The sequence below is a fragment of the Mobula birostris genome, chromosome 13 (assembly GCF_030028105.1).
Source record: "Mobula birostris isolate sMobBir1 chromosome 13, sMobBir1.hap1, whole genome shotgun sequence".
In the NCBI taxonomy this organism is placed as follows: Eukaryota; Metazoa; Chordata; class Chondrichthyes; order Myliobatiformes; family Myliobatidae; genus Mobula; species Mobula birostris.
Genome location: NC_092382.1, coordinates 47350483 through 47375358, shown reverse-complemented (window position 1 = coordinate 47375358; position 24876 = coordinate 47350483). Strand labels below are relative to the sequence as shown.

Sequence of the window (24876 nt, the reverse complement as noted above, 5' to 3'; positions counted from 1 at the left end):
CAGATCGATACATTACAACAGTACATTGAGAGATCTGACACGTCATTACACGTGTTATCACCGCCTCTTCCTTTCCTTCAAAATAAGAACAATTAGCAACATTAACCAGAACAAATGCGTAATTTAACATGTCTCTATCAGTCTCTCTGGGAGTTTATGAACAAATGCGTAATTTAACATGTCTCTGTCAGTCTCTCTGGGGTTTATGAACAAATGTGTAATATAACATGTCTCTATCAGTCTCTCTGGGGATTCATGAACACGAATAGACCTTCTAAAGTGGTTCAAACAGTTCTTGTGTTTCACTGTTATTTCCATGTTTTGTCTGGTCTGCATCAGTATACTGAAACTCTGAGGTTGGCTCTTTCTTAAGGCCTTTGCGATTTCTTCTTAACACTGATCCTTCTTCTGTTTGGACCATGTATGATCTGGGTTGTACTTCTTCAAGTACAGTAACTTTCAGTGTCCATGCGTTCATTTTGTCTTGCATCCTTACTTCATCGCCTTGTCCTTCAGACAAGCATTTCCTTAGATCAGTCAAATCACATTCCACTGCTTCCTTATACTGTGCCCACTGTGAGCGTTCTTGCTCTAGACGGTGATGAAGCTGCATCTCATATTCTCTCAGTGTCCCTTTCATTGACCATAAATTATTATTAACAACATTAGAAATGTATGGTATTAGAGGGGCGGCACATCACTGGTTAAGTAGTTATTTGGAAGATAGGTATCAGAATATACATACAAACAACTGGAATTCAAAACTTTTGAGGGTAACTTGTCAGGTTCCACAACGTTCAGTGCTTGATCAATTGCTGTTCATTTTGTATATAAACAATATATGTTTGGTTTCTCAGACATTAAAATGTATATTGTTTGCTGATGATACAATTATGTTTTGTAGTGGGGAACATCTGAAACAACTTTTGGATAAAGTGGAAAAAATAATTAAAAATGATAAAGAAATGGTTTGACACTATCAAATTATCACTGAATCAAGGTAAAACTACATACACAATATTTGGAAACCGTGCACCAAATTCATACAGTAAACTTAGAATAAATGCTGTTGAAATTGATAAGGTATCTGACACAAAATTTTTAGGAGTGGTAATAGATCATAAATCATGCTGAAAACCACATATAAATTATGTCAAAAACTGTCAAAGCCTATTGCAATACTGTACAAATCGCAAGATTTCTTGCATTGAAGCAACTTCCTCCTGCCATTGCTTATTCACATCATCAATTGCCTCCTGTTTGGTCATCTCAGAAACTGCAGCTGCTGCTTTTATATTCTCCATGTCAGCATTTGCCTCCATGAGCTGGACCTGCAGTCGAGTTACATCACCTTCCGCCGACTGTAATTCAACATTTTGTCGCTTCAGCTCTGTTTTCAGTTGATCACGTAATGCAAAAGGCACTTTTCTACATGGATGTACTGCGGGTGGCTCTGTGTTGTCAGTTTTAATCGTGTGCTCTGCTGGAAGACAACAAAGCTCTTGAACAAGTCCTGATACTCTTTCATCAGGTCACTGTATTCTGACTCTGTGTCACTGTCCAGGCTCTTTTCACCAAATTACGTCTCTCACAGCCAGATAGACCCAGTATTGACTGTACATCCTTTGACACCACCACAAATGAAAGCGTGTGCACAATAATTTTGAGCGATACTTTTGCCACACTTCAAAGGAACACTCACAATGCGCTGGAGGAACTCAGTAGGTCAGTCAACATCAGTTGAAAAGATTAGTTGACGTTTTGGGCCGAAACCCTTGGTCAGGACTGAAGGAAGAACTTTGGGGAGGGTTTGAAGAATGCTGGTAGTTGAAAAAAACAGTAATTTGAAAGACAAAGGGGTGGGGGAGGGGAGGCAGGGAGGTGATTGGCAGGAGAACAATGCGTAGTAGTAGAAGGAGGCGGTACTATGAGGGAGGTAATGTGAAATAGGGATAGAGTAAGGGAGAGGGAGGGAATTACCGGAATTTGGAGAATTCTATGTTCATACCAAGGGGCTGGAGACTACCTAGACGGTATATGAGGTGTTGCTCCTCCAACCTGAGTTTAGCCTCATCATGGCCACACATGTTCCTTTAACTGGAATGTCTGCGGGTGTTTCTGAGGCCCCGCCCTCTGGATGACGCAATTACCACCGGGCATGCTCACTATCTCCGGGTGGGCGGTGTTTTCCTTTCCGCTCAGTGATGAAGCGGATCGTCTGAGGGATCGGCAAAGTGCCTCACCTCTTGGGTCGGGATCACTGTCTGCGGGCCGAAGATATCACTTTTCCCATCGGTGAGTATTGAGACCAATCCCGAGCGGGGACATCCGATGTTGGCCGTGAGCTCCGAACTGAGGACCAATTACTCATTTATTTTCCAGTTATCTGGGCTCGTCAGAAACGTGTAGACTTCACTTAATCTGCATTGAACGATCCAAACCAGGAGCCCAGGCTGTCTATTTCCGCAGAATTGAAACGGAAGTCCCGCCAACAGGTCACGTGAGGCTGTTTACCGCAGATTTGCCCCGCCCTCCGCTTTGTGACGCAATATCACGTGGTGTGTGATCTTGTGGTGTGCTTACGGACCTGGATACATGGGGATGCTTCCTCCCTGTTGTGTTGAGGAATTTGATGTTGGCCACTGAGTCCCGTTAACTTCCCCTACTCGTCTCGCTTCCTGAGGCTCCTCACATTTGTCCTTGAGCTTTATAGCTGTTGTGTCTTCTCCCCGACTGGGGTAGGTGAGAAAGGAGAATGTCCGAGGTTGTGGGGATCTTTGATCTCACTGCCTTCTTTACTGAGGGACTGGGAAGTCTCCGGGGGTGGGGGGGGTGGGAGAATAGTTTCTGTGATATGCATGTGGCCAAGTGGTTGAGCTGTTGAACTGGCAATCTGAAATTCCTGAGTTCAAGCCTCAGACCAGGCAGCGTATCGTGTCCTTGAGCAAGGCACTTAACCACACATTGCTCCTGCACGTTTATAACCCAGCAACAGCTGTTAGTTCAGCATAGACAGGACAGATTCTGTATCCAAAGGTCTCTGCAATTCCTTGCAGTTACAGGCAGAGTAGTTACCATACAAAAGCGTGAACTGTCCGGATGGGAAACTTTCTATGGTGTGTTGATAAAAATTTGGTGAGGGTCAAAGTATACATGGCAAAGTTCCTGTTGTTTGTTCTAACTTTGTCATTTTATACAGTAGTATGTACTATTAATTCAGTATCTGTGTATTGCTGGAGGACCATCAGTGATTGTCCTTGCTCCCTTCTCTCACCTGGTTCCATCTGCTCATCCCTGCCCATCTTGTTCAACCTCTATCCAGTCTCCTAACCACACTCCCCCCCCCCCCCCGCCCCACTTCAGTGATGTATATCAACCATCTGGGTCAAGCTCGGTCCACCCTGTATTCCACCTCCTCAATGTTATATATCAGCAATCTTTCTTCTGACCCTTGTTTTCATTGTGAAGTGTTCTTTTGCACCTTTGACCTTGCTGAGTTATTTCCAGAATCAGTTTTTGTTAGCTGGAATGCCAGAGGGTCATCAGGTACCAGTTCTGTTGTGCATTGATGTGGGAGAGCTGGTTTTTGAACTGTGACTGGCTGACACACTGCAGCATTTTACTGGCAGCAAAGAGTACTGGGAGAGCTGGTGCTTAGGTTATAATCCTGTGATCTGCAGTCCAGGCATATGGAACTGTTGGTGTTTAGGCTTTGACTTTGGTTAGTGCTTCTACAGATGGGGCTGGATGGTCGTCCTTCTGCAGTGAAGCAGAAATTTCGAGCAGCTGGACATTTGTTTTGGAGAAATCCCAGATTGCACTACCCAGTGTGAGATGTGGGGACAATGTGTGAGACTCTCAGGGTTGGTGAGTGGCAGATTCAGCTGTGTGACTCTGTGAGGTTGGGTCCTGGGATATCACAGTTTTTGATCCAGGTCAAATGGACCTGGGAATCGAGCTGCTTGGGCTTATGAGGTGTTGAGCAAGTATTTCTGTCTGGGATCAGATGTTTGTTTCTGGAGTTCCTTTGGAAGCACTCACTGCTAATCTGAAGAGAGAATGAATTCCCATCGGAAGGTGCAGAATCTTTATGGGTTGAGCTAAGAAAGGAACCCTTCAGAGGCAGTGATCATAACATGATTGAGTTCACTGCGAAATTTGAAAAAGAAAAGCCGAAATTTGATGTGTCGTTATTTCAGTGGAGTAAAGGAAATTACAGTAGCATGAGAGAGGAACTGGCCAAAGTTGACTGGAAAGGGACGCTGGCAGGAAAGACAGCAGAGCAGCAATGGCTGGAATTTATGCAAGAAGTGAGGAAGGTACAAGACAGGTATGTTCCAAAAAGGAAGAAATTTTCGAGTGGAAACAGGATGCAACCGTGGTTGACAAGAGAAGTCAAAGCCAAAGTTAAAGCAAAGGAGAGGGCATGCAAGGAAGCAAAAATTAGTGGGAAGACAGAGGATTGGTAAGTTTTTAAAACCTTACAAAAGGAAACCAAGAAAGTCATTAAGAGGGAAAAGATTAACTATGAAAGGAAGCTAGCAAAGAATATCAAAGAGGATACTAAAAGCTTTTTCAAGTACAAAAAGAGTAAAAGACAGGTGAGAGTAGATATAGGACCGATGGAAAATGATGCTGGAGAAATTGTAATGGGAGATAAGGAGATGGCAGAGGAACTGAACGAGTATTTTGCATCAGTCTTCACTGAGGAAGACATCAGCAGTATACCGGACACTCAAGGGTGGCAGGGAAGAGAAGTGTGCGCAGTCACAATTACGACAGAGAAAGTACTCAGAAAGTTGAATAGTCTAAAGGTAGATAAATCTCCCGGACCAGACGGAATGCACCCGTATGTTCTGAAGGAAGTAGCTGTGGAGATTCCGGAGGCATTAGCAATGATCTTTCAAAAGTCGATAGATTCTGGCATAGTTCTGGAAGACTGGAAGATTGCAAATGTCACTCTGCTATTTAAGAAGGGGGCAAGAAAGCAAAAAGGAAATTATAGACCTGTTAGTTTGACATCGGTGGTTGGGAAGTGGTTGGAGTCGACTGTCAAGGATGAGGTTACAGAGTACCTGGAGGCATATGACAAGATAGGCAGAACTCAGTATGGGTTCCTTAAAGGAAAATCCTGCCTGACAAACCTATTACAATTTTTTGAGGAAATTACCAGTAGGCCAGACAAGGGAGATGCAGTGAATGTTGTATATTTGGATTTTCAGAAGGCCTTTGACAAGGTGCCACACATGAGGCTACTTAACAAGGTAAGAGCCCATGGAATTACCGGAAAGTTACAATCGTGGATAGAACATTGGCTGATTGGCAGGAAACAGAGAGTGGGAATAAAGGGATCCTATTCTGGTTGGTTGCCGGTTACCAGTGGTGTTCCACAGGGGTCCGTGTTGGGGCCGCTTCTTTTTACATTGTACAACAACGATTTGGATTATGGAATCGATGGCTTTGTGGCTAAGTTTGCTGATGATACGAAGATAGGTGGAGGGGCTGGTAGTGCTGAGGAAACGGAGAGTCTGCAGAGAGACTTGGATGGATTGGAAGAATGGGCAGAGAAGTGGCAAATGAAGTACAATGTTGGAAAGTGTATGGTTATGCACTTTGGTAGAAAAAATAAACGGGCAGATGATTATTTAAACGGGGATAGAATTCAAAGTTCTGAGATACAACGGGACTTGGGAGTCCTCGTACAGGCTACCCTTAAGGTTAACCTCCAGGTTGAGTCAGTTGTGAAGAAGGCGAATGCAATGTTGGCATTCATTTCTAGAGGAATAGAGTATAGGAGCAGAGATGTGATGTTGAGGCTCTATAAGGCGCTGGTGAGACCTCACTTGGAGTTCTGTGGGCAGTTTTGGTCTCCTTATTTAAGAAAAGATGTGCTGACGTTGGAGAGGGTACAGAGAAGATTCACTAGAATGATTCCGGGAATGAGAGGGTTAACATATGAGGAGCATTTGTCTGCTCTTGGACTGTATTCCTTGGAGTTTAGAAGAATGAGGGGAGACCTCATAGAAACATTTCGAATGTTGAAAGGCATGGACAGAGTGGATGTGGCAAAGTTGTTTCCCAATATCCTGGCAGGGAGATTAGTGAGGGCTACTGAGGTGACTTTAAACTAGAATGGTTGGGGGGTGGGAATCAAATTAAAGAGGCTAGGCAAGAGGAGGTTAGTTCACAACAGGGGTACGGGAACCAGTGCAGAGAGACAGAGGGGCATAAAATGAGGGTAGAAGCAAAAAGTAGTAAGGTGAAAAGTAAATGTGGCAGGCCGACAAATCCAGCGCAAGCATCAAAAAGGGCCACTTTTCAACATAATTGTATAAGGGCTAAGAGAGTTGTAAAAGTGTGCCTGAAGGTTTTGTGTTTTAATGCAAGGAGCATTCGTAACAAGGTGGATGAATTAAAAGTGCAGATTGTTATTAATGAATATGATATAGTTGGGATCACAGAGACATGGCTCTAGGGTGACCAAGGATGGGAGCTCAACATTCAGGGATATTCAATATTCAGGAGGGATAGACATGAAAGAAAAGGAGGTGGGGTGGCGTTGCTGGTTAGAGAGAAGATTAACGCAATAGAAAGGAAGGACATAAGCTGGGAGGATGTGGAATCGATATGGGTAGAGCTGCATAACACTAAGGGGCAGAAAATGCTGGTGGGAGTTGTGTACAGGCCACCTAACAGTAGTAGTGAGGTTGGGGATGGTATTAAACAGGAAATTAGAAATGTGTGCAATAAAGGAACAGCAGTTATAATGGGTGACTTAAATCTACATGTAGATTGGGTGAACCAAATTGGTAAGGGTGCTGAGGAAGAGGATTTCTTGGAATGTATGTGGGATGGTTTTTTTGAACCAACATGTCGAGGAACCAACTAGAGAGCAGGCTATTCTAGACTGGGTATTGAGCAATGAGGAACAGTTAATTAGCAATCTTGTCGTGAGAGGCCCCTTGGGTAAGAGTGACCATAATATGGTGGAATTCTTCATTAGGATGGAGAGTGACATAGTTAATTCATAAACAAAGGTTCTGAACTTAAAGAAGGGTAACTTTGAAGGTATGAGACTTGAAGTAGCTAAGATAGACTGGCAATTGACACTTAAAGGGTTGACGGTGGATATGCAATGGCAAGCATTTAAAGATCGCATGGATGAACTACAACAATTGTTCATCCCAGTTTGGCAAAAGAATAAATCAAGGAAGGTAGTGCACCCGTGGCTGACAAGGGAAATTAGGGATAGTATCAATTCCAAAGAAGAAGCATACAAATTAGCCAGAAAAAGTGGCTCACCTGAGGAGTGGGAGAAATTCAGAGTTCAGCAGAGGAGGACAAAGGGCTTAATTAGGAAGGGGAAAAAGATTATGAGAGAAAACTGGCAGGGAACATAAAAACTGACTGTAAAAGCTTTTATAGATATGTGAAAAGAAAAAAAGATTGGCTAAGACAAATGTAGGTCCCCTACAGACAGAAACAGGTGAATTGATTATGGGGAGCAAGGACATGGCAGACCAATTGAGTAATTACTTTGGTTCTGTCTTCACTAAGGAGGACATAAATAATCTTCCGGAAATAGTAGGGGACAGAGGGTCCAGTGAGATGGAGGAACTGAGGGAAATACATGTTAGTAGGGAAGTGATGTTAGGTAAATTGAAGGGATTAAAGGCGGATAAATCCCCAGGGCCAGATGGTCTGCATCCCAGAGTGCTTAAGGAAGTAGCCTAAGAAATAGTGGATACATTAGTGATAATTTTTCAAAACTCTTTAGATTCTGGACTAGTTCCTGAGGATTGGAGGGTGGCTAATGTAACCCCACTTTTTGAAAAAAGGAGGGAGAGAGAAACCAGGGAATTATAGACCATTTAGCCTAACATCGGTGGTGGGGAAACTGCTAGAGTCAGTTATCAAAGATGTGATAACAGCACATTTGGAAAGCGGTGAAATCATCGGACAAAGTCAGCATGGATTTGTGAAAGGAAAATCATGTCTGACGAATCTCATAGAATTTTTTGAGGATGTAACTAGTAGAGTGGATAGAGGAGAATCAGTGGATGTGGTATATTTGGATTTTCAAAAGACTTTTGACAAGGTCCCACACAGGAGATTAGTGTGCAAACTTAAAGCACACGGTATTGGAGGTAAGGTATTGATGTGGATAGAGAATTGGTTGGCAGACAGGAAGCAAAGAGTGGGAATAAATGGGACTTTTTCAGAATGGCAGGCAGTGACTAGTGGGGTACCGCAAGGCTCAGTGCTGGGACCCCAGTTGTTTACAATGTATATCAATGACTTGGATAAGGGAATTAAATGCAGCATCTCCAAGATTGCGGATGACATGAAGCTGGGTGGCAGTGTTAGCTGTGAGGAGGATGCTAAGAGGATGCAGGGTGACTTTGATAGGTTAGGTGAGTGGGCAAATTCATGGCAGATGCAATTTAATGTGGATAAATGTGAAGTTATCCACTTTGGTGGCAAAAACAAGAAAACAGATTATTATCTGAATGGTGGCCGATTAGGAAAAGGGGAGGTGCAACGAGACCTGGGTGTCATTATACACCAGTCATTGAAAGTGGGCATGCAGGTACAGCAGGTGGTGAAAAAGGCGAATGGTATGCTGGCATTTATAGCAACAGAATTCGAGTACAGGAGCAGGGAGGTACTACTGCAGTTGTACAAGGCCTTGGTGAGACCACACCTGGAGTATTGTGTGCAGTTTTGGTCCCCTAATCTGAGGAAAGACATCCTTGCCATAGAGGGAGTAAAAAGAAGGTTCACCAGATTGATTCCTGGGATGGCAGGACTTTCATATGATGAAAGACTGGATGAACTAGGCTTATACTCGTTGGAATTTAGAAGATTGAGGGGGGATCTGATTGAAACGTATAAAATCCTAAAGGGATTGGACAGGCTAGATGCAGGAAGATTGTTCCCGATGTTGGGGAAGTCCAGAATGAGGGGTCACAGTTTGAGGATAGAGGGGAAGCCTTTTAGGACCGAGATTAGGAAAAACTTCTTCACACAGAGAGTGGTGAATCTGTGGAATTCTCTGCCACAGGAAACAGTTGAGGCCAGTTCATTGGCTATATTTAAGAGGGAGTTAGATATGGCCCTTGTGGCTAAAGGGATCAATGGGTATGGAGGGAAGGCAGGTACAGGGTTCTGAGTTGGATGATCAGCCATGATCATACTGAATAGCGGTGCAGGCTCGAAGGGCCGAATGGCCTACTCCTGCACCTATTTTCTATGTTTCTATGATCGGGGAGTCTAGTACGTGAGGGCATGACTTAAGGATTGAAGGGCACCCATTCAGAACAGAAATGCAAAGACATTTTTTTGGTCAGAGCGTGGTGAATCTATGGAATTTGTTGCCACGGGCAGCAGTGCAGTCCAAGTCATTGGGTGTATTTAAGGCAGAGATTGATAGGTATCTGTGTAGCCAGGGCATCAAAGGTTATGGTGAGAAGGCGGGGGAGTGGGACTAAATGGGAGAATGGATCAGCTCACGATAAAATGGCGGAGCAGACTCGATGGGCCAAATGGCCGACTTCTGCTTCTTTGTCTTATGGTCTTATGGTCTTATATTGAGGCCCCTGATATTTTGTTTCTCTGAATGCCTCAGCCTGTTGGGTGCAACCAAGAATCATAGCGACTACAATAACATAATTCCACGCCCTGAGCTCATCTGACATTTCTTTTTAGTTATCTTCTGTTGGTTTCTGAAAGCTTCCCAATGTTTTTTCTTATATTATTTGCCCTCTCTTTTGCTTCTACATTGGCTTTGGCTTCTCATTTCAGCCACGGTTGTGCTCTCCTGTCTTTATAATGCTTCCAGTTCTTTGGGATGTATCTATCACTCAGCTCCCGAATTGCTCCCAGAAACTCCAGCCTTTTCTGCTCTGTTGTCATTCCTACCAGTTTCCCCTGACAATCAAATTTGCCCAGCTTCTCTGTCATAGAGACATGGAGAAGGTCAGTGCAGAAAAATGCCCACACTGGAAGATCAGAATGATAATCCATACGAGGAGACAAAATAGATGGGGGAGATTTTAAATATTTGTTTTGCATCCGTATTTACACAGGAGATGGACACAGAGTCTATAGAAATGAGGGAAAGCAACATCAACTTCATGGACCCTGTACAGATTACAGAGGTGGGGGTGTTTGCTGTCGTAAGAAAAAATTACCATGGATAAATCCCCAGGGCCTGACAAGTTGTTCCCTGGGACCTTGAGGTAGACACGTGCAGAAATTGTCAGGACCTAAACACAGATATTTAAATCATCCGCGGTGACAAGTGAGGTACTGGAGGATTGGAGGACAGCCAATGTTGTTCTGTTGTTCAAGAAAGGCTCTAAAAAATAAAGTAAGATATTGTATGTTGGTGAGCTTGACATCGGTAGAGGGAACGTTATTGGAACATACATGCAGGAAGCAGATATACAATTATTTAGATAGATGTGGACTGATTAAGGATAGGCAGCATGGGTTTGTACACGGTAGGTCATGTCCAACCAAACTTATAGAGTCTCTCGAAGATGTTATCAGGAAAGCAAGGCAGTGGATGTTGTCTACATGGACTTTAGCAAGGCACTTGACAAAGTCTCATATGGGAGGTTGGTCAAGAAGATTCAGTCACTCAGCATTCAAGATGAGATAGTAAACTGGATGAGACACTGTCTTTGGGAGAAGCCAGACTGTGGTAGCAGATGGTTGCCTCTCTGACTGGAGGCCTGTGACTAGTGTTATGCCACAGGGATCAGTGCTGGATCTGTTGTTGCTTGTCATCTATATCAGTAATCTGGATGGTAACATGGTTAACTGGATCAGTAAATTTGTGGATGACACGAATATTTGTGGTGTAGTGGACAGTGAGAAATATTATCATGGCTTGCAGTGTGATCTGGACCTGCTGCAAAACGGAAAAAGGAATTTAATGCGGACAAGTGTGAAGTGTTGCATGTTGATAGGAACAAGGTCTTACACACTGCTCTGAGTAGGGCTCTGAGAAATGTTGTAGAAGAAAGGAATCTGGGAATACAGGTCCATAATTTACTGAAAGTGGTGTCACAGTTCGATCACGATGGAAAGAAAGATTTTGGCACATTGGCCTTCACAAATCAAAGTACTGAGTACAGGAGATGGATGTCATATTGACATTGTACAAGACATTGGTGAGGCCTGATTTGGAGTATTGTGTGCAGTTTTGGTCACCAACCTACAGGAAAATGTAAAATAAGTTGAAAGAGTTCAGAGAAAATTCACGAGGATGTTGTCACATCTGGAGGAATTGGGTTATAAGGAAAGAATGAACAGATCAGGACTATATTCCCTGGAATATAAAAGATTGACAGGAGATTTGATGGAGGTGTTCCAACATTATAAGGGTTATAGATGGAGTAAATGCAAGCAGGCTTTTTCCACTGAGATTGGATGAGGCTACAATCAGAGGCCATGGATTAAGTGTGAAAGGTGAAACTTTAAGGGGAACATGATGGGAAACTTCTTCACACATACAAACATCCGCGTGTGGAATGAACAGCGGAAGTGGTGCATGCGAGCTTAATTTCAACATTTAAGAGGTTTGTGTAGGTACCTGGATGGTAGGGATATGGGAGTAGGAAGTTTAAATAGTTCAGCACAAACTAGATAGGCCGAAAGGTCTCTTTCTGTGTTGTACTTCTCTAAGACCATGACAATAACCTGAAATTACACTAATATTCACTCTAATTCCTTTTAACAGCTGTGCAGACCAACCATACATCTGAGTAGGAGACATTTACATGGTGTTAAAACTGTGGCACTTTAAATTAGCAGTACATAAAAGAAAATCCCAGCTGCACGTCAACAAAGGCTATTTGTGTGAGAGTGTTTCAGTTACTGTGGGGCCAGGCACCCATGCAGCTCAGCAGGAACAGGGAATAATACCAATGGAGAGAGTCAAACTGAGCCAGGTGACAGATTGGAGATGGCAGAAATGCCCCATTCTTATAGAGACAGGAAGAGCATCAGAGAGTTTGATGGTCATTCCAGATACCAGCACTGTGCCCGGTTAGAAGATAATTTCTCTCTCCAACTTGGGTTGAAATTCTCTGTAACAGTTTGATGTCGAATTACACCTTGACAACTCAAGTGATCTCATCTGAAATGTTGTCCTTCACCCATTGATGGATTTTGTAAATCTTTTTACAGGTTAAAAATGACAAGGAATTTGTCTACGGGAATCTTGAACACAACACGCCAGTTTTGCTGTCTCTATCCAGATATTTAAGAAGTGAAGCAAAGGATTCACTCGAACATCCTTCCTGCTCAGACTGTGGGGAGGGATTCACTCGATTATCTGACCAACTAGCACATCCATCATTTTACACAGGGAAGATCCCATTCATCTGCTTAGACGGCAGGAATGGATTCACTCGGTCATCTCAACTGAAGGAACATCAGCAGGTTCACACTGGGCAAGGCCATTCACCTGTTCTGTGTGTGAGAAAGGATTTAGTCAGTCTTCCCACCTGTGGACGCACCAGTCAATTCACACTAGGCGGAGGCTGGTCATCTGCTGAATTTCTGGGGAAGGATTCACTCGGTCATCTGACCTAATGGCTCACCAGCGAGTTCACACCGGGGAGCGGCCGTTCACCTGCCCAGACTGCGGGAAGGGATTCACTTACTCATCTAAACTGAAGGTACATCAGCGAGTTCACACTGGAGAGAGGCTGTTCACCTGCAAAGACTGTGGGAAAGGATTCACTTGCTCATCTAAACTGAAGGTGCATCAGCGAGTTCACACCGGGGATTGGCCAGTCACCTGCTCAGACTGTGGGATGGGATTCATTCGGTTATCTAATCTGAAAGTACATGAGAGAGTTCACACTGGAGAGAGGCCATTCACCTGCGCAGACTGTAGGAAGGGATTCATTCGGTCATGTCAGCTGAAGGTACATCAGCGAATCCACACTGGAGAAAGGCCATTCACCTGCTCGGACTGTGGGAAGGGATTCATTTCATCATCTAAGCTGAAGTTACATCAGCGAGTTCACACTGGGGAGAGGCCATTCACCTGCTCAGGCTGCGGAAAGGGATTCACTTCGTCATCTCAACTGAAGGTACATCAGCACGTTCACACTGGGGAGAGGCCATTCACCTGCTCAGACTGTGGGAAGGGATTCACTTTGTCACCTCACCTACTAAGACACCAGTTAGTTCATACCGGGGCGTGGCCATTCACCTGCTCAGTCTGTGGGAAGGGATTCATTGATTCAGCCTTCCTACAGAGACACCAGTCAGTTCACACTGGGATGTGGCAGTTCACCTGCTCAGTCTGTGGCAAGGGATTCAATCGGTCATCTCACCTCGTGACACACCAGTCAGCCCACACAGGGGAATGGCCATTCACCTGCTCAGACTGTGGGAAGGGATTTACTATGTCATCTCATCTGAAGGTCCATCAGAGAGTTCACACTGGGGAGCGGCCTTTCACCTGCTCAGTCTGTGGGAAGGGATTCACTCGGTCATGTCAACTACAGAGACACCAGCGACTTCACACTGGATAGAGGCCGTTCACCTGCTCAGACTTTGGGAGGAGATTCTCTTAGCCAAATCAACCAAATGTGTATTATTGAGTTCACAGTGGAGAGAGGCCGTTCACCTGCTCTGACCGTGGGAAGCGATTCGCTTAGTCATCTAACCTTATATAACCCCCGCTTCGGCTAGCTGCTTAATATAGGGGGTGATAGCCCCTCAGCCTGGCCAAACTTAAGAAATCTCATTTGGGTGGATGCTTCGTGATGTGTCCCCTGTTACAAATCAGTACCCCAAAATAACAAACAGTACACAATATGTGATTAAGTGATTGAGCTTTATAATTCTTACTTTGACTATGTGGTTAGTGAAGTAAACAAAAAAAGATAAAAGGGCCCACTCTCTCCATTCGTGTCTTCTCATCTCTCCCCGACAAAAGACCATGAAAATCTCTCTTCCAGACTCACAAGGAAGAACATTTCCGTCATTGGATAGCCCCGCACTCCAAAACCCTGTTATCTCTAGTCATAACCTAAACATTGCTGCTACAGAGAAACCATTACCTCAGCAGTGAAACATTGCAGAGAGGCCATTACATGAGCAGTGAAACCTTACAGTATGTTACACTTGTGACACGCTACCGGGTTCACACTGGGGAGAAAGTTTCAATAAGCTGCATGCTGGATGTTTGGCCATCACGGTTGCTGATGCAATTTCGAGAGTGACTGTCGGTGCTGAACTCTGCAATTATTGCTGCTGCTCACCACACCCAGTTCTGCACCCTGGTCACTGGGCATTGAAGAGGTTGCTTCTGCTGCATATTCACCTTTAATGGGACTGGAGTTTAATATTCTGGATCTGAGACAAATAAATCAGTTTTATTTTAAACTCTGTCTATGGTACTTAGTGAATTCATAACATGACTAGTGTACAGTAGAGAGTCAACTCAGGCCGGCTGGACCCTGCCAGTGATTCAGTTCCACAACAGTCCTTTTAAACCCTCCCCTGTTGTTCCCCTCTGGCTCTCTCTGTGGTGATGGGTTCCAAACAGTCACCACTCTGTGGGTGAAGAGGTTTCCCTTGAACTTTCGGCAGACTGAAGAAGTCGAGGAGAAGGGAATCAGCAGCGGGGAGTGGCAACGAATGACTGAATAGCAACATTTGGAAGCTGATTGACAGAGAAAATCTTTTGGTTGTCTGACTGATGACACAAACAATACCTGTGGTGAGGTGCTCCACTGGTCGAGGAACATGTGTGTTGGGAATGGTTTTATTTATTGAGGGAGTTGTTCCTGCTTGTTTATCCTGTAATATTATATCCAGATGGTTATTATGGATTATCCTATCTGTAATAATGTATTGATTATCAAATAATTTGTAGGATTTTGACTATAAAACTGGATCAGGCTTGAATTTATGGTGCCTTTATGAAGTGATGGAGGGCATTCATGAGTTTGAATTTTAAAGCAAGATTTTGGTGAATGATATTTGCCACTTGATTGTACCTTTGTAAGTTATCACATTGAGTGAAACTGCTGCAGGATTCTGAAATGTGTTGGATTGTTTTTGGTTTCTCTTGGCATTTTCTGCACTTACTGCCTCGTTTGTTTGTACTTCATTTACTTTTGATTTTTTTTTTTCCTTTTGTTAACCATCCTGTCCTGTACAGGTGTCCCCCGCTTTTCGAACGTTCGCTTTACGAAACCTCACTGTTACGAAAGACCTACATTAGTTTCCTGTTTTCGCTAACAGAAGGTGTTTTCATGTTACAGAAAAATCAGTGCACGAAAAAATCAGCGAGCCATAAAAGGCAGCGCGCGCCCCGAGCGGCCGCTCTCCCTCCGGATTCGGAATGGCATTCTCGCTGGCATTGCTTAAATACGTTGCATTAAGCAGCCATTAGCAAGATGAGTTCTAAGGTGTTGGAAAAGCCTGAAAGAGCTCGTAAGGGTGTTACACTTAGCGTAAAATTAGACATAATTAAGCGTTGTGATCATGGTGAACGAAGTAAGGACAACGTGAGTTTGGCTTGTGGAAGCTGACGAAGATGATGTTGAAGAGCTTTTGGCATCCCATGACCAAGAACTGATAGATGAAGAGCTGATGCAATTGGAAGAGGAAAGGATAACAATCAAAACCGAATTCATTAACGAAATGAACATAAAGCAACTGCATGAGATTTTTGCTGCAATGATAATGTACAACTTTAATTTTGAAAGGGTACGTCAGTTTAGGGGATATTTGCAGGATGATTTGAGTGCTTACAAAGAACTGTATGATCTAAAAAGGTGCGAGGCTCAGCAGCCAAGCAAGCCTTCCACATCAGCCACAGCAGACGACGAACCTTGACCTTCGACATCGAGGCAGGCAGACATAGGAGAAGATGAGCTGCCTGCCTGATGGAAACAGACGACACCCCAATGTCCCATCACCCCAACCCCCAGACTGCGTATAGATAGTGATTCGCGGAGAATGCAGCGGTAGCCGGGAGGCACACAGCACACCTTTAAGAAAAAAGCCAAAATAAACATGCTAATTAATTACGTGTCGGGCGGCACCTAATTAATTTGCATGTTTATTTCGGCTTTTTTTCTTAAAGATGTGCTAGATGCCTCCCGGCTACTGCTGCATTCTTCGCGGCAATATATCGGTCGGCGGCCCAGAGTGTGGGGGCCACTGCACCATCCCAACCTGCGATGACTCAGCCTAACACAACACCATCAGTGTGCTCGGCACTGTCCCGATTCTGGTAAGTGATACCAAACTGCACAGACATTATTTCTACTTTATATGGGCTGTGTATTTTTACGTGTTATTTGGTATGATTTGGCAGCTTCGTAGCTTACAGGTTACCAGAGAGAGTGTTCTTGCCAACAGCGCTTGCATGAGATTTTCTGCCGAGAGCGCTTGTGTGAGATTTTCGCTACGGAGAACAGTGCCGGCAATGATAGTGGAAAAGTATTTCTACTTTATATAGGCTGTGTATTTATCATATCATTCCTGCTTTTACTATATGTTACTGTTATTTTAGGTTTTATGTGTTATTTGGCATGATTTGGTAGGTTGTTTTTGGGTCTGCAAACGCTCACAAAATTTTCCCATATAAATAAATGGTAATGGCTTCTTCGCTTTACGACATTTCGGCTTACGAACCATTTCATAGGAACGCTGTACCTTCGGATGGCGGGGGAAACCTATATTTCTGCTAGGAAATCCTCTGTTTCTGGGAAGAGGTCTCCAACACTCAGTCAGGTGCTCGATGCTTCCTTGTCACCATCTCATCTGCTCAGATCATTGGGATGTCTCCCATGGAGGGTCGTACTCATTCCACTGGTTAATGTTTTCTTCCATAGTGAAGATTCATTTTTCTGAGTTGGCCTCTCATTTAAGTTTTCTGGCCTAACTTTCTTATCACGACTGCTTATCAGATACTTTCATGCTTCTTGAAAGAACAAGCTGGTAGTGGGGTTGTGTGGATCTGTTGGTAAAATATTAAATAAAATCATTAGAAAGAGGTGGCATAGGGTTGGAAGGTGTAGAATCTGTGGGTAGAATTAAGGAATGGCAAATGTAAAAAAAAATCCCTGATGGGAATTGTATAGAGACCTCCAAACAGTAGTGAGTATGTGATCCACAAATTACAATGGGAGATTAAAAGTGCGTGCCGAAAGGGCAATGTTACAATAGTCATGGGGGATTGTCATGCAGGTGATTAGGAAAATTAGGATGGTGTTGGTCTCAAGAGGAGGAATTCCTAGAATGCCTACAAGATGCTTTTTTAGAGCAGTTCAGGGTTGAGACCACTTGGGGATCAGTTATTCCGGATTGGGTGTTGTAATGAACCAGAATTATTTGGGTCTTGTAATGAACCAGAATTAATTGTGTCACTTAAATTCAAAGAACCCTTAGAGGCAAGTGATATTAATATGATCAAATTCACCCTGACATTGCAGAAGGAGAAACTAAAGTCAGATGTGGAATAAAGAGAATTAGAGCGGTATGAGAGAAAAATTGGTCAAAATTGATTTGAAAAGAACACGGGCAGGGATGAAAACAGAGCAGCAATGGCAGGAATTTCTGGAAGCAATTTAGAAGGCACAGGATATATACAGTGGCATGCAAATGTGTGGGCACCCCTGGTTAAATTTCTGTTACTGTGAATAGCTAAGTGAGTAAAAGATGACCTGATTTCCAAAAGGCATAAAGTTAAACATGGCACATTTCTTTAATATTTTAAGCAAGGTTACATTTTTATTTCCATCTTTTACAGTTTCAAAAAAATGAAAAAGGAAAAAGGCCCCCTGCATGGTCAGTACTTAGTAACACCCCCTTTGGCAAGTATCACAGCTTGTAAACGCTTTTTGTAGTCAGCTAAGAGTCTTTCAATTCTTGCTTGGGTAAATTTCTGGGTTCAGTCATTAGCAGCAAAACACTGACTGTGGAAATTACAAATCAGAATATTATTAGAGTCACAGAGCCCAGCAGCACTGAAACAGGCCCTTCAGCCCTTCTAGTCAATGCTGACCTTTTGTTTTTACTGCCTAGTTCCAACTACCTGCACCATAGCCTCCATACACCTCCCATCCATGTCATCACTCAAATTTCTCTTTAGTGTCTCAATTGGACCCACATCCACCTCTTCCACTGGCAGCTCATTCCACACTCCCACCAACCTCTGAGTGAAGAATTCCCCTTCAGACTCCCCTAAAAGTATTCACTTTCACCCTGAACTTATGTCCAATATGGAGGTGAGAGGGAGGACAGTAAGGGGAGGGGTGGTCAAGTGCGGAGAGGGAAACAGAGCGGAGAGTTTATACTTAATATCTTTCAGAAAAAGTACTTGTTTAAACTTACTTGCTGCAAACCTACTATCCATACCCTGTGCATTCTCAACCAAATTATTGATCGAGATGACAAGTAGCAATGTTCAAAGCTCAAAGTAAATTTTATTATCAGAGTACATATGTCACCACATACAACCCTGAGATACTTTTTCCTACAGGAACACTTAGCAAATCTATAGAATAGAAACAGGATCAATGAAAGATCTAGTAGAGCAGAGAATTCATCAAACTGTGTAAATGCAAATATAATTACATATCAATGAATAATGATAGCAATGGGGTGTAACGCTGGGGAACCCACCTAGGCCAGGCCTTGAGTCCAATAAACGGCCTCCCACCATTACTCTCTGCTTCCTACCATCAAGACAACTGTGCATCCAGTTAGCCAGCTCTCCCTGGATCCCATGTGATCTAACTTTCCACAGCAACTTACCATGCTGAACCTTCTCAAAGGCCTCACTGTAGTCCATATCGCACACAATCCTGGGACAGAGGTGTCACTGATCAGAGGGCACAGATTTAAACAGAGGATGAAGAGGTTTAGAGGGATCTGAGGAAGAGATTTTTCACTCAGAGGGTAGCTGAAATCTGGAACACACTGCCCGAGGTGGTGGTGGAGACAGATCCCTTCACAACATTTACGAAGTGGATGAGCATTGAAACTGTCAAGATACAGTCAGCTATGAACCGAGTGCTGATAAATGGGACCAGTGTAGACAGTGAGTGGATGGTCAGAACAGGTATGGCCAGCCAAAGACCTGTTTCCGTGCTGTGTAATCCACCACTCCGGACATGACAAATTAATGATGGTGGCACCACAAGGCATTGATTTCAAAACTCCACACCCCTCTCCAACTTGAAATAAACGAGACTGAACCCCTTTGTCACCACTGGGAAAATCTGTTTCTGTCGAGGTAACATACAAATTGGTCACTTCTGCCAAACAACTGGCAATTGATGAAGTTCCTGTGTCGTCTTCCATTAATGTTGCTTCCTTACAGCAAAACTAACCCTCTCACTGTCAGAATCAGTGATTAAATCCAGCCCCAAACATTCTGCTTTCATCCCTGCACATTGTAACTTGAACCATCTCACTGAGGGTCTGATGGAGACACAACCCCTGCCCTCTACACATGTGGTCACATCTCCCCTGATTCTAACATTTCAAATACAATCAGAATGGTTTTCTGATTCAGTCTGAAGGTTATGGTACATTCAGCTCATCGTCAGACCTGACAAACCATGTCTTCCCACAGCTGGTTCCACCTGTTGGTGTGTCCTCTTTCCTCCACCTCCAGGGAAGCTGCATCTCCACACAAACTCCTCACTTGAGACGACTGTCTGTACCTGTGACACAGGAAATCACATCACTGTCACTCTCCTGATACCATCCGGGAAGCGGTACCGCAACATAAAAGCCCGGACCAACAGGCTCCGGGACAGCTTCTTCCACCAGGCCATCAGACTGATGAACTCACACTGATTTGAGTGTACTCTAAATTACAATGTCTGTTTTATTTATTATAAACTGTTATAAATTACTATGATTGCACGTTGCACATTTAGATGGAGACGTAATGTAAAGATTTTTACTCCTCATGGATGTGAGAAATAAAGTCAATTCAATTCAATTCCTGATTCTGTGTCTGAGCTGCTTGCCTCCGGGTATCCTCCGTCAACAAACTTCTTCCTCAGTCACCATCTGTCAGATTATAAAAAACAATTAAAACGATCTATCAGACAGCTCCTGTACCCCTCCACCCCTGAACAGGTTCCCCTGTTAAAACTCTCTGCTCAGCCCCTTTCCTATTCCCTTTCCCTATTCCCTTTCCCTTTCAGACTCCCGATGTACCAGCAGATCCGAATTCACCGTGTGGACATTTCTACCCCACAGGAGGCTGTACAAACCCGTGTCCTTCTCTGATGCACAGCTCAGTGACCCCAATCCCTGTCTGCACTCGCAGCCCATGACGGTGACAGCTGTCCTAGACTCTGTAACTCACAATCTTGTAACACATAACCTTGTTCACAGCAAGTTTAGACAGTCATTAATATGAAGAGAGAATTGTTGTTTCCTGAAAGGACAGGCGAGCGAAGCTGTCTGATCCAATTCACCAGATCGTCCCGTGTTTACAAGTTAATTTGTCCCGGGACCCACACCCACACCCACACCCACTCATAACCCCAAAGTAAATGTCCGCTTTCTGATTTATTTCCATTTCCCTCCGAGGGAAGTTGGGGCGTTTGTGAAGTGTCTCCTGCGGCCGGAGTCTGATGTATTGCTGAGAGGTAGGAGGAGACCACTCGGCCCGTCGGTTTGATGCCGGTTCCCCGGGGAGGGAGAGGGGGATTTTATTGAAAGGATGAAGACGGTGAGAGAGGGGGCAGACAGGATGTTTGTCCCAGTGGGGACAGGGGAGGCTCATCTGTGGAAATGTCTGAGCCCACGGTGGTGGCGAGCAGAGGGATTCACCACATTGGGGGGCAAACACCGGCAGACTGTTGTCCTGCAAGCGGGACCAATGGTCCGGGCAAAGTGACAATTATTTGTGTTTTGTTGAGATTGTACCTGGAATATGGTGTAAAATCCCGCTCCCCACACTAACATGGGTTATACAGACCAAAGAACAAACTGCCGGAGGAACTCAGTGGGTCGGGCAGCATCTGTGGAGGGAAATGGACCGTCAACATTTCGGGCCGAGACCCTCCCTCTGGACTGAGAGTGGACGGGAAATAGTCAGAGAAAAGAGGTGAGGGGTGGAGATGGGGCAAGAGCTGGGGAGTGAGAGGTGGATCCAGGTGAGGAGGAGGTGGGAAGGTGGAAATAGTGACAGGGGTGGGAGGTGAGTGGTTGGGGCAACACGGGGCTGCAGAAGATGGAAATTAATTCCATAGAGGATTAACAAAGAGGTTAGAGAGTATTTGTTATAGAGAGTGCAATGAAGATTCGCCAGACTGATCCCTGGGGTGTTGGGATCATCATATGAAGGAAGATCAAATGTGATAACCCTTTCATTTAGATAATCGAGGACTGAGAGGTGAACACATTGAGATGCACAACATCATTACCGGTTGAACCAGGGATCCCAGTCTCTGAAAAAGGGGGTGGACTGTCCGGGACTGAGATGAGGGGAAGTGTCTCCACTCCGAGGGTGGTGAATGTCTGTAAATCCCCACCACAGAGGGCGGTGAAGACTCAGTGATTGTCCTCACATAAAACAGAGGCCGGCAGATGAGTGGAGACCGAAGGGATCGAGGAAATGAGGATCAGACAGAAACATGTGGCTGAGATGGGAGAGCAGCCGCCATCTTGTTGATGGTTCGAGGGGCTGAATGGCCACCTCCTGCTGTTTCTCAGTGTTGCTGTCCAGTGAGGCCAGAGGAATGTGAATAGAAATGAGTGTTTTTAAACACAGACTGATTTAAATGAAACCTGCACATTTCCTGTTTAGGTCTGAATTGTGTGTTGGATTGGGATGGGAATCGAGCCCGTGACTCTGTGACCTGGAAGGAAAGGGACAGAGAAGATATGGAGAGAAAAGGTAACTATGTATTTGTTGTAAATATGAAATAATGTGGGAAATGCAGCGGATGGGTCGGACAGCATGTGAGGGGCAAGGAGCAGAGTCACCGGTTCAGGTGGGAGACCATCCACCTGTCACCTGATCCCGTTTCCTGTTCACGTTTTCCCGCAGATCTGCAGCATCTTCCGGTCACTGCTCTACGTGTCCGTGTAGCTTCATCTTTCACCCGTTCAGACAAGGCAGTGAGATCCGGATCTGTCACATCCTTTCGTTGTGGGTGGGCAATATGTTTTTATCTGCAAAATTTTCAGCATGTTTCATTCCACTGTTTTTACCTGCTGAAGTGCAGCCAATGTTTCTGGGTGTATGATCAATTTATGTGAGAATTTAGCCTTTTCTATTTATCTGAGCTTCTCATAAATGTGTACAGTTTAGTTAAGCTTCACTCCAGAATTTCCAATGCAACAACCCAGTCAGTCAAATAGCTCCACACAATTAAAATAGTTTATTACATTTTTTTATGTTGTACTACTTACATAATTTAACTATTTAATATATATACATATATATATATATATATATATATATTCTTATTTTAAATCACAATTGTTAAAATCTATTGCTATAAATTCGGTTCTATTACTGCCGCAGAGACAACGAATTTCATGACATATGCCGGTGCTATTAAACCTGATTCTGATATTGATATGGGAGACCCACCACCGGTCACCTGATCCCAGTTACCGCAGATCATAATGCGAGATTGAAGCCTTTTCCATTTGTTTGCATTCTTCAGAAATGACAACAATTAAATTTCCTTCTGTGGTTCCAAAGCAGCTCAGTCTGTCTAATATTTCCACACAATTAAAATGGGGAATTTGTTTGTTATCATCACGTACTGAGCTACAGTGTAAATCTTGCCTGACGTACCATCCACGCAGATCGATACATTACAACAGTACATTGAGCTGATATACGACAAAACAATAACTGCAACACAACAAAGCATTATGGCTTCAGAGAAAGTGCAGTGCAGATAGACATATGGTGCAGGGTCACGTCCACTTACATTGTGAGGTCGAGTCCATTTTATCGGACTGGAGACCACTCATTTGGCTTATAACCGCAGACAGGAAGCTGTCCTTAAGCCTGGTGGTATGCGCTTTAAGGCATTTGTATCTTTTCCCCGATAGGGGAGCGGGTTTGCAGCAAGAATGTACGGGTTGTGAGGATCTTTGAGAACACGGCCTGCTTTTCCAAGGCAGGGGAAGTGTAGGAAGAGTCCATGGAGGGGAGGCTTGTTTCTCTGATGTTCTCTGCTCTCCAAAGTTCTCTGCAGTTCCTTGCAGTCACGGGCAGAGCAGTAGCCATACGAAGGCGTGAAGTATCGACAAGAAGCTCAGAGACCTCGGTCTTCACCCTGCCTTGTGTAGCTGGATCCTGGACTTCCTGTCAGATCGCCGGCAGGTGGTAAGAGTGGGCTCCCTCACCTCTGTCTCTCTGACCCTCAGGACTCATGCCCCGCAGGGTTGTCTCCTTGGCCCCCTCCTTTACTCTCTTTATACCCATGACTTGTGTCGCCACCCACAGCTCCAATCTGCTAATTAAATTTGCTGACGACACTACATTGATTGGCCTAATGTCAAATAATAACTTTCAATCGATCAAATGCCTCCTGACAGGGCTCGGTCCAGACAAACTTTTCACCCTTCTTCAGGAGATTAGTCAGAGGAAGAGCGATATCTGCAAAGTTCTTACAGAACTTATGATAATATCCAACCATTTCCAGAAACCTTCTAAGAGGCTTCTTACCAGTTGGAATAGGAACTTCAGAAATTGCCTGAACAGGTGACAACTTGCCTCGACCTACTACATACCCAAGGTAGGTCACAGTGGCATGGCCAAATTCACTCTCAGCTAAGTTAACTGTAAGGTTGGCCTGGGAAAGCCTGTCAAACAGCTTTTCTACTGCAGAGATATGCTCTTCCCAAGTGTCACTCCCTGTGACTAAGTCATCAATATAGGCAACTGCGTGTTCTAACCCTCAAATTACAGAATCAATCATTCTCTGGAATGTTCCTGGAGCATTTTTCATTCCAAATGGCAAAACATTGTATTCATACCACCCAGAAGGTGTCACAAACACAGAAATTTCTCTATCTCTGTTCGTCCATGGAATATACCAATACCCTTTAAGCAGACCAATCTTTGTAAGAAATTTACCTCTTCCAACCTTATCGAGGCAATCATCCACCCTAGAGATAGAATAGGCATCTGTTTATGTTACTGCATTTACCTTCCTATAATCAGTGGAAAATCTAACACTACCATCAGGTTTGGGCACAATAACGCAGGGTGAGCTCCAATCTGATGTTGAAGACCTAATAATACCATTTTCAGCATATATTCAATTTCTTGCTCAGCCAATTTACACTTTTCTACATTCATGCAATACGGCTGTTGTTTAATTGGTTTGGCTTGACCAATATCTGTGTCATGTACTGTAACCATGGTTTGCATGTCAAAATAAGGCTTTATCATATTTGTGTGTACCACCTGTGTTAGTTTACATCGGTCAGGTGTTTTAATAACATAATTCACATCATTACTTTGAGAGACTATTTCATAGGGTCCATTGAATTTCGCCTGAAGTGGATTCGTCAACATTGGAAATAAGGCAAGCACGTTATCCCCCACCTGACATTTTCTTTTGCAAGCCCACTCATCAAATTAACACTTCATTTTGTTTTGAGAAATCTTTAAGTTTTGTCTCGCTGGACTACAGGTTTGGTGTAGTTTATTTTTGAACTTCAAAACATAGTCTAACAGGTTAACATGTACATCCCCATCAGTCCATTGTTCCTTTAACAAGGTCAAAGTTCCCCTCACTCTATGACCAAATATAAGTTCAAATGGACTAAAGCCCAGTCTTTCCTGTACCGAGACACTTACTGCGAACAAAAGCAAAAAAGACAGTTTGC

The 24876-nt window shown here is 44.0% G+C and overlaps 1 protein-coding gene across 6 annotated transcripts; it reads left to right on the top strand.

Annotated features, from left to right (window-relative positions):
- Positions 1-2184: 2184 nt before the first annotated feature.
- LOC140206793 (uncharacterized) lies at positions 2185-16050 on the top strand. 6 transcript variants are annotated; one of them, XM_072275015.1, is made up of 3 exons: positions 2185-2295; positions 2383-2495; positions 12199-16050. In XM_072275015.1, the coding sequence occupies exon 3, from the start codon at positions 12606-12608 to the stop codon at positions 13557-13559; it is 954 nt and encodes a 317-aa protein (XP_072131116.1). In that variant the 5' UTR covers positions 2185-2295; positions 2383-2495; positions 12199-12605; the 3' UTR covers positions 13560-16050. The 6 variants fall into 6 exon arrangements, with proteins under 6 accessions (XP_072131116.1, XP_072131115.1, XP_072131113.1 ...); XM_072275014.1 differs by having other exon boundaries at positions 2383-2558; XM_072275012.1 differs by having other exon boundaries at positions 2383-2738.
- The last annotated feature ends 8826 nt before the right edge of the window (positions 16051-24876 follow it).

Excerpts from the sequence above, each read along its gene's own strand:
- LOC140206793 (XM_072275016.1), top strand. The coding sequence starts at position 12,606 with ATGGCTCACCAGCGAGTTCACACCGGGGAGCGGCCGTTCACCTGCCCA.